Source organism: Aulonocara sp. 'chitande type north' Nkhata Bay, linkage group LG12 (assembly GCF_057382095.1).
Source record: "Aulonocara sp. 'chitande type north' Nkhata Bay isolate Kocher_YH1m ecotype deep benthic linkage group LG12, A_spYH_male_GT1.1, whole genome shotgun sequence".
In the NCBI taxonomy this organism is placed as follows: domain Eukaryota; kingdom Metazoa; phylum Chordata; class Actinopteri; order Cichliformes; family Cichlidae; genus Aulonocara; species Aulonocara sp. 'chitande type north' Nkhata Bay.
Window position 1 is genome coordinate 10,957,171 of NC_141355.1, and position 9,177 is coordinate 10,966,347.

Consider the following 9,177-nt stretch of genomic DNA (forward strand, 5'->3'; position numbering starts at 1 on the left):
AACATCCAGTTTGAGGTTCCTCAAAGAGCTCAGCTCCAGTTGACCTTTTCTTCAGACTGTGTCACTCATCAGTTCTGTATTTCATTTTTTTTTCACATTTATGTAAATTATTTGAAAATTGCTAGAAAGCAAACCTACTGTAGCTGAAATACTACATGCTGTAGTTATTACTGTTCCAAAATGTAGCTGAAAGTGAACATAAAAAGCTGGAGAGTAAACTTTGCTGGTCTCCAAAACCAGAGAGTGAAAAACAAAAGATCCTCTGACCCTCCACACCACCTCTCCATGGAATTGTGAAGAAAACACCTCCGATGACCTCTTGAGGCTGGCTCCAGAAGCGAGTCATACAGACTCCTGTTAAAATTAGGAGCTGTAAAGCGGAGCAGGAGCCTTACTGTCAGATATCCTGAGGTGGAGGAGATTCACTCTATCAGGAGAGATCAGGAGCTCTGAAGAAAATATTGGATCACCTGTCAAAATCTGAAAATTCATCAGCAATAGAAGAAAACTGAAAACTCAGTGCAAGAGCTGATCATATTCTCTCCCTCAGTGATTAACTGTGCTTTATTGAACATTTGCTGCTAATTAAATAGAAAAATTAATCTTCTTGATTGATTAAATACTGAAAAAAGACAAAAATACAATATGTTCTTCTGGGCAAAACAAAACAAAAGTTATATCCTGATTCTAATAATTTAACATCCACAACACTTCATACAAAAATCAAACTTTTAAGAAATTAAATAGGAATAACAAGAAACTGAGAGTTTTGAAAAATGTTTTATGACATCAAGCTCAATTTATAAATTCTTTAAATCCCACAGTAAAATGAATTTTAACAAAGTTCTTAAATCAAACTTCACAAAAATGAAATCAGATTATTTTGGTTGCCTGTTCTGCTCATGCTTGGCTCTATGTTTTTATTCTGGGTTTCCACTACAAGATCACCTTTTTTTTTTGTTTAATTTTATTTAAGTTCTTCCTTCTCAAAAAGACTGAGCCTCCCTGTTTCAACGGCTTCTGGAGGCCTTCTGAAGAGCAGCGCCTGTGCTGATGATCTGTACTGTCTGTAGTTTGTAGGCATTCTGTACCTGCTGCAGGTTACTATATAAATAAATTTGTGACAAGCTGACATCAGTTTGTGATGGAAGCCAAAAAAAGAAAAAGAAAAAAGGAAGCTGAAAACATAATCCAGAACTTTGGCTCGCAGGCATTACTTCTACACATCACTGTCATTATTTGAAACTTTTATCATGTTCATAATAAAGACAAGCCACACTGTAAATTACATATAGACAGAAGTAAAGAAGAAAAATCAGATTAAGTACACTGCAACAAAAGTCATCAATAAAAAAATATGGGTTATTGGGGTGTTTGAATGCCATGGAAAGTGACATTCAGACAAAAAAAAAGAAAAATAAACATTGTTAATAAATAATACCTATTTAATTTACCTTCAGTACCTAATTATTCAAAGTTAATTGTCATTTTTAATTAAGAATTTTTAAAAGCCATTAGTAAAGTTTTAATTGGTTTTATAATGTCAATAATTTGTGTTTAAAATAATGGTAATGATATCAATTATAATTTTATAGCATTTATGTTGCATTATGTATTCAATCATAGCAGATAAGACACGCTAACTGCATTCTGCAGACATAATGATTTTGGTGTCCAGCAACATTCATCAAAATAGTAAAGTGAGACCAGTTTCAATTTCAAATCATATTTTAAACCAGGATCTCTCCCTAAAGCTAGTGAAAGAAACAAGAACAAAAACAACAACCTCCAGGTTCACAGCCGCTGATGTCAAGCCTACTTATACAAAGTAAATACTGTATACTAAGCATCGCTTCATTATTTATAATAACAATTCAATTAATATGTAGCAAAGTCTAAATGAAGTATCAGAGTCTGGAATCTGAGATTTTCTCCGGCTTCCAGGTAGCACTTTTTGTATTGAACAAAACAAATCATTTCGACAAACACTGCAAGTTTCCTGATTTCAGAGCATGAAATGTTACAGTGAAAAAATTAACTTCTAGGTGAAGAAAAAGCCAACTTCAGATTCAATTGGAAACTGAAAGCTCTGTCAATTTTTAGAAATCTGAGCAGATTTGGATCCACTGTTTGGTCATGGTCTGGTCTTTCTGTGCTTTTCCTGAGTTGAAATCTTATTTAGCAGGCGGAGAGTTCTTTTTGTCTTTGGGATCGTATCTCAGAGAGCAATGGCATGTAAAGTTAAAGCTTTCATGCTTTAACTTGGAAAGATTATTTAAAATAACTAGAAACCATAGGATGTACAACTTTACATCTCTGCATCAACCCAACATACCGCATCTTCTCATCGCTCTTCTCACTGATCACATAACTACATACATCATAGACACTAGTTTAACTAGTGTGCTACCAGAAACAGTTCCAGTGCAGAGCCAATTCTGACTTGGTGAAAATCATGGCAGACCGAATCTGTAAGCTGCATTTGCCCTTCCCATAGTCACCAGTAGCAGTGGTTTCAACTTTGGACACAACAATTTTGTTAGGAACAAAGTTTTTAGCATCAGTAAGAGTCATTTCTTGTGGAATTGTCAACTATGGGAAAAGCAATAAATGTGTCCATTCCATAGACTGTATGTTAAAGTTGGACAAATCTTCATGAAAGTGCCTGAATTATTTCTAATGGCCAGGAGGGGGCGACTTCTCTGGTTGCAAAAAGACTTCCAGTTGTGTAAAAATCAATAAGAAAATCACAAGTTGTCAGCCAATGAGCACGTGGCATTTGTTTTTGTGGGGTTTTTTTCATCAAAATGCTCAGTTGAAGGCTTCACCAACCTAGAAGTGATGTCTCATTGGGTGCATCCATCTTCTACACCAGGTGAAAGCACCTTCTGTTTTGATACGCCTTAACTGTGGAATATCCCACCTCGTTATATCATAATTATGATCTCTGTCAATGATTTTAAAGGAAAATTTCCCGCGTTTAATGTGAAATATTAATACATATATTATAGTTATAAGGGGAATCCAGAAAAGTGTCTAGAAGTGACATGACCACCAGGGATAATAGAAAGTCAATGAAATTAAGTTATGTCAAGATGAAATAACCTTTGGCGATGCGCAGTGGGCGGGTCTGAGTTAAACTTTTCTCAACTTCAAGCTGAGCGTTTTAAATGACTGCCGGTGAATCCAAAGATGCTGCTAATTCACAAATGAAAGGGTGGTAAATACCTCAGCGACGTACCTAAGCAGCTTGAAGCTGGAACGTCTACTCGTGACCAATCGTCTGCTACAAAATTTCTACATACTGCTTCCTCTGTCAACTCCCCTTAGGGCCAGATTTTCTAACGGTCTGCAGCAGCACAAAACCCTCATCAGGTTCATCAGTTCGGCTCCTTTTGACTCAATAGGTTGTGCTGCTCTTGGTTCATTTCTCATTACTGAAATAAACTGGCTGGATCTAGTTTTTAAATGAGCGACGTTAACAAGTGAGATGCAGAATTTCCTCTCCCATCTCTGCACTTTTGCAAATGCAGCATCACACAATCTTGCATCCTTCAGTAAATCTGGCCTTCAGTTTTTAGGTTGACAGTTGTGATGTATTGTTGCTATTAAGTTTACATTTCTTTTCTTTAAGTCCTATTAGGAATTCTTGTGTTAAAAATAAACAGCTATATGTTGTCTTAATTTGTCTGAAGTAAAACTTAAATGCTGCTTCTTAGAGTTGTTTTGGTGTTGCCATATGGAGCACTTTGAGCTGCAGGTTGGTAAAAAATATGCCATGCATTTAACGTTAAATACATTCATGGCGTCACATCAGTCAGAGTCGGTGATGTCGCTGCTGTCGTCGAGGTTACAGGCTATATAGTCTGTACTGTTGAGCTTTGACCTGAGGGCTCGCTTCCTGTTGGAAATAAGAACACAGTCATACTCACACTGTATGCATGTACAGATGTATAGAAATAAAGTTTTAAAAAGCCAGTACTAACCTGCGGTAAACAAAGTTTGAACGACCTCTAAAACAGACTTCTGCTTGCTCCTCCTCCTGTAGACGAACAGACAGGCTTTGAAGTCTCTTCCAAACACCATGAGTTAAATTAGCAGTGTGAATAAGGCACGTAGAAATTACCCATGATACAGTATTACTGGATTTGAAGCCAGGCTCGACGATTTCTCCTGAAGAGTCATTCTGCTGCCGCTGAGCCTCGTCGTTCTCCCCCGAAGTCCCGCTGCGAACCTCCTCACTGCTGCCTGTTCACACAAAACCACTGCACATGACATCACCTCACATTACCCCGTGTCATCTCATCACATGACATGACTGACCTTTAGCAGTGCTCTTTGGAGGCTCCTCCTCTTCCTCGCTGCTCACACTCCTTTCACACTGAGGACAGAAGCCGGTGTTATTACCTCAATACTTCACCTTCATAAAATCCCTCCTCCTCCAGCTCCTCCAGCTGCTCCTCACCTGATGAGAGTTGGAAGTGATTCTGCGGAGGCGTGTCCTCAGCTGTAGCTCCTCCCCCTGTGACCTCAGCAGCAGAAGCTCCAGCCTGTCTATTTGCTCAGTCAGCTTTCTGACCTGCTCCCTGTACTGGTCTTTCTCCTGCAGGAGTACCCGTGCCTCCTCATGCTTCTCTGACTGCGATGACAGCGCCTGAAGAACCGACCAGAGTTAACACCCACCAACATTCTGCCCCACCTCCCGTTCTTATCCCTTCTCAGGCTCCTCACCTTTTCTCTCTCCCTGATCACCTCTTCGAGCTGTCTCAGGGTTTGCTTGTTTTGTTGACGGTAGATCTTGGCATCTCCTTTCAGCTGAGCACAGCGCAGTTCCAGTTCCTCTTTCTCCTCCAAAGTCTGAAAACAAACGCATTCAGGCTTGCAAAACCAAGAATGAGATTCATACACACACACATACAGCCTCCAGCAGTTGCACTTGATAGCTGACACATGACACACTCGAGGGATTGACATCAAATAGAAGCATGCATGTGGATTTCCTGCTACTCTTTGCTCCAATAAAACATCCTTTTACTGTGGCATGAGCAATGCTGCTGCTCAGAAACACCATGGTGCACATTCACTACTAACTAAACTCAACCTAAAACCACATATCGCTGAAAATATGACAAAAGTAATGATTCATCACAAGGAACATCTCAGAGATTACACTTATCTTGAAACTTATCCTCCAGTTTATCCGGGGGAACACCAAGGCATTCCCAGGCCAGCTGAGAGATATAATCTCGACAGCGTGTCCTGGGTCTGCCCTGGGGCCTCCTCCCAGTGGGACATGCTCGGAAAACCTCGCACAGGAGGCGCCCAGGGGGCATCCTTGTCAAATGCCCGAACCACCTCAACTGGCTCATTTTGATGTGGAGGAGCAGCAAGTCTACTCTGAGCCCATCCCGAATGGCCGAACTTCTCATCCTCTCTAAGGGAGAGGCCAGCCACCCTTCAGAGGAAGCCCATTTCCGCCACTTGTATTCGCGATCTCGTTCTTTCGGTCACTACCCACAGCTCATGACCACACTCCACCCTCTAATCCAAATATGGTCACTTAAGGGTCCCAAAAAACTAAATGGAATCAGCCAAAATGCTAATATTACATGTGATACATTCTACAATTTAAATTTCCCTGAATGCATTATATTTATTTGCTTAAAGGGAGCGGCTTTGCATTCTGTTAGCCATGTGCTATAGTCTTGTTTGAAACTACCGGTGCTCCTCACCCTGGCTCTCTGCTCCTCTGTTTTGTGGAGTTCTCTCCTCAGTCTGAACACAGTGGAGAGGAGGTTCATCATAGGAGCTTTGCTCTCCTGCTTCTCCTGCTGCTGCTGCTGCTGCTTTGGTGCCTCCTCCTTCTTCTCCTGCTTTTTCTCCTCCTGTTTCTCCTCTTTCAGCTCCTCCACTTTATCCGGGTGGAAAAAGGTCTCAGTGGGCAAAGCTAGACTCTTGCTCTGAAATACACAAGTTAACACGTTAATCTAAGTGGTGTTTTTTAACCTTTAAACAGTTTTTAAGCTCTGCAAAAAGAACCGAAGTGTAGTCTGGGATAAGAGGTGTGCGAAATACTTTTCACTACTAATCAGTTCATGTGGGATAACACATGAAAGGTGTTTGAATTGTTTGTTAAAGTGTAGCTGTGAAAACTGCCTTTAAAACCAAGTCCAGTGCAACAAAATTGTAGTGAAAAGCAGATTCTAGGCAAAGCAGCAGAAACAGTCATGTGAAAGTTTTGGTCTTCACCAAACATTGCTCAGTGTGCTACGGCCGAACATCTCCACTTTGGTTGTTTCTATCCACAGGATGTGGTTGTGGTTTCTTCACATGCAACCTTGGAAACCTAAGCTGTGCTGCCATGCTTTCTCGTGGCAACCCTTCCAAACAAGCATTCATATTCAGTCTTTTTTTCTCATTGTATAGTCATGAATTTTGATATTTTCTTAGCTTTTCACAGGACTGCAAAGCCATGTGAAATCTTCCTCTTTCATGTGGCTGTAGTTATGTAATGTAACCTGCAGGTATGAGCTCAAACTAAAAACACTCAACAGTCGAAGCTGAATAATTCATACATAGCTGTAGTGAGGGTCAGATAAAAGGTAAAAGGGTGTGTGTTAGATATCCAGTACCACCTGGAGTGGTCTCAGTGTTCGTCGCCTCAGCAGTCGAGTCTGGTTTTCTGCTCGCATCACTGTGTGTTTCAGGCGCTCTACCTACACACATAGAGGTCAGAGGTCAGGCTCTATCTCTGTACGGGTCAGCAGCATGTCAGATGGACACACGTTAGCTGACCTCTATCTGCAGATCTCTGTTGGCCAGCAGGGCGTTGCTCTTCTCCTGGTTCAGACTGTTGATGTCAGCCATCAGACTGTAGTTGTGATCTCTGAGCTGCTTGACCTCCTCACTCAGCCGCTCCCGTTCATCTCGCACCTTCTGCACGCGCTCAGTCAGCTTTTTCAGCTCACGGTCTTTCAGCTGCTGCTGGCGAGACCACACCTCCTGAAGACAAGCGCAAGAGAGAACACAGCGATTGAACATTACGTTTTTTGTGTAATTTCCATCTCGCTCTGTTCCTCAGTAACCGTGTGGCTGAACCAACCTGATCCTTGGCAGCAGAGCAGGCCTGCTGGCGGCGCCTCCGCTCATCCTGCAGTGCCCTCTGCAGGCGGCTGAGCTCCGACATCAAGAACTGAGTGAGACCCGATTCTCCTGCAGTGTCTGAACACGCAATACACAGCTGATCAGAATCAATTTATAATCAGTACATGAAAATATCTGAACAGGCAAACAGTCAGGAAGACAGACCAATCAGGATGCTGAAGGTCTTGTTGGGTTCCTTCCCAGTGATCCGGCTATACAGTTGAGGATAATCCAGTTCCAGACTCTCCAGGAAAGCTGTGTAACCTTTGACTCCCGTTCGCTGCAAAATGTCCAGTAGGGCCCCTACAGATTAAAGGTTACAACAAAGGTCAGCGGATGCAAGACTCATTACGCTGATATATAATGGTGCTATCTATATAGGGACACCAAGGGTCAGTGCGACTGTTTTGGCCACGTTGACATGTATAAGAACAACAACGGCAACCAAACACTTCTTTAAACATGAACAGGGCATAATCTAAGTGAGTATGGTCTGACTTCTGTGACTCAGATGTCACCATGAATATCTATATTTGGTGAGGTTATGCGCACTCTGTTGTTTTCTTTTTGGTTGTTTTTTTCTAATTAATTTTTGTTCATGATGACCTAACCGATTAAGTAAATGCTTACAGTTTCTTTTAACAGAAAAACTCTGGAAGTGGGTTTGCCAACTAACGTCAACAACACCCTGCCAAGGTGTAGAGGAACCACACTGTTACAACTTCCTAGTATTTTAGACCATTCTGACCACACGCAGCAGCCACTGAGTGAGAACTCTCTTTGTCTTGTTTCTAAGACATTTCTGATCTTGTCTCATACAGCTTTACTGATAGAAGTAAGCTAGGCTGATGGGAAGTCACTGAATTAGACCTCTCCGCCAGGAGACGTTTGTAATTTATGAATGTGTTTTAAAGACTCATCTTACTCATAGACAGTATAAAGGATGAACAGTGAAGATGTGTGCTTTCAGCTAAATTTTTCAAGTATTTACTTCTCCCCAGCAGTTACATGAACCCAGATTTCAGATGAATTAATTAAACATTGCTGTGTTTTTTTGTGTTTTTTTCCTCCTTGTGGATCAGGAGGTTCACGTGGAGGCCTTTCTGGACTAACTGAAAGGTTTGTACTGGCTTCAATCTGGTATGTTTAAAAAAAACAAAAAAACCCAACGTACCAACTTTACGCCTCCTGATGACGAGTGCCGGGTCATTGAAGAGCTGCTCTTCATCCTCAGCACTGATTACCTGATAAGGTAGACCACACATGAACCTATCACCACCTGAAAGGAAGGAAGAGGAGCAACAACCACAGGAGCAGAGAGGAGAGTAGCAAGAACAAGAGGCAGGAGCAAGAGCATACCTGACACTGGCGGAGGTAGGGGGTGATTCTTGAAGGATCAATAGTTTTGATGAGCAGCATCCTGAAGTCATCCAGCTGGAGCCAACAGAGGTCATCCTCACTCACTCCATCCATCGTGCCGTTACACACTACACAACACACCACTGTGCACACTGAGGACTACACTGAGTACGCTGGTTACACTGGTCCCACACACCCGCTTCTCTCTATCTGCCTCTGATTTTCTGAACACATCGTTGAGGTCACTTCTTGTTTTACTGTCAGTCTCCGCCTCATTTAACTGACTCTGAGCTGACTGATTCCAGCTCATCTGAATACACCAATCAGGTCACAGCTGTTTAGCACTGAGCTTTCTGATCAAGCTGACTGTCCACATTCTGCTTGGGTAATACTTTATAACATCAGTAATGCTCACAATGCTTTCCAACTTTAACATCATCTCATGGTCACTGTGTCTACTTTTATTCTATAATTTAAGACACTTTTTTATTATATTATTCTATTTAAGTTTATAAAACCATTTCATTAGATTAAAAAAACAATACTTTTACTTAGTAAGCTCCATTAAATTTACTTTTTAAAAAACAAAAACAAAAACTGAGCTCTTTTCTTTTGAGTGACTTTTCTCTTATTGAGTTACACTCTATCAACCTTTTAAAATTTATTGACTTACTT

General features: G+C 41.3%; 1 protein-coding gene across 1 annotated transcript; it reads right to left on the reverse strand.

Moving 5' to 3' along the window:
* Positions 1-532: 532 nt before the first annotated feature.
* Positions 533-8,743, reverse strand: card9 (caspase recruitment domain family, member 9). The gene is made up of 13 exons (XM_086313508.1): positions 8,503-8,743; positions 8,318-8,387; positions 7,309-7,446; positions 7,103-7,221; positions 6,796-7,002; positions 6,636-6,716; positions 5,733-5,960; positions 4,732-4,857; positions 4,466-4,654; positions 4,324-4,381; positions 4,127-4,248; positions 3,987-4,042; positions 533-3,901 (listed from the first exon to the last, which is right to left on the reverse strand). Exons 1-13 carry the CDS (start codon positions 8,614-8,616, stop codon positions 3,814-3,816), a joined length of 1,596 nt encoding a protein of 531 aa, XP_086169634.1. The 5' UTR covers positions 8,617-8,743; the 3' UTR covers positions 533-3,813.
* Between the last annotated feature and the right edge of the window lie 434 nt (positions 8,744-9,177).

Bases quoted from the DNA above. Each gene is read 5' to 3' on its own strand.
- card9 (XM_086313508.1), bottom strand. From the start codon at position 8,616: ATGGATGGAGTGAGTGAGGATGACCTCTGTTGGCTCCAGCTGGATGAC. The intron at 7,003-7,102 runs GTTGGTTCAGCC...GCTTGTCTTCAG, and splicing joins GCTCTGCTGCCAAGGATCAG to GAGGTGTGGTCTCGCCAGCA. The intron at 4,382-4,465 runs GTGAGGAGCAGC...TTCTGTCCTCAG, and splicing joins TCACTTCCAACTCTCATCAG to TGTGAAAGGAGTGTGAGCAG.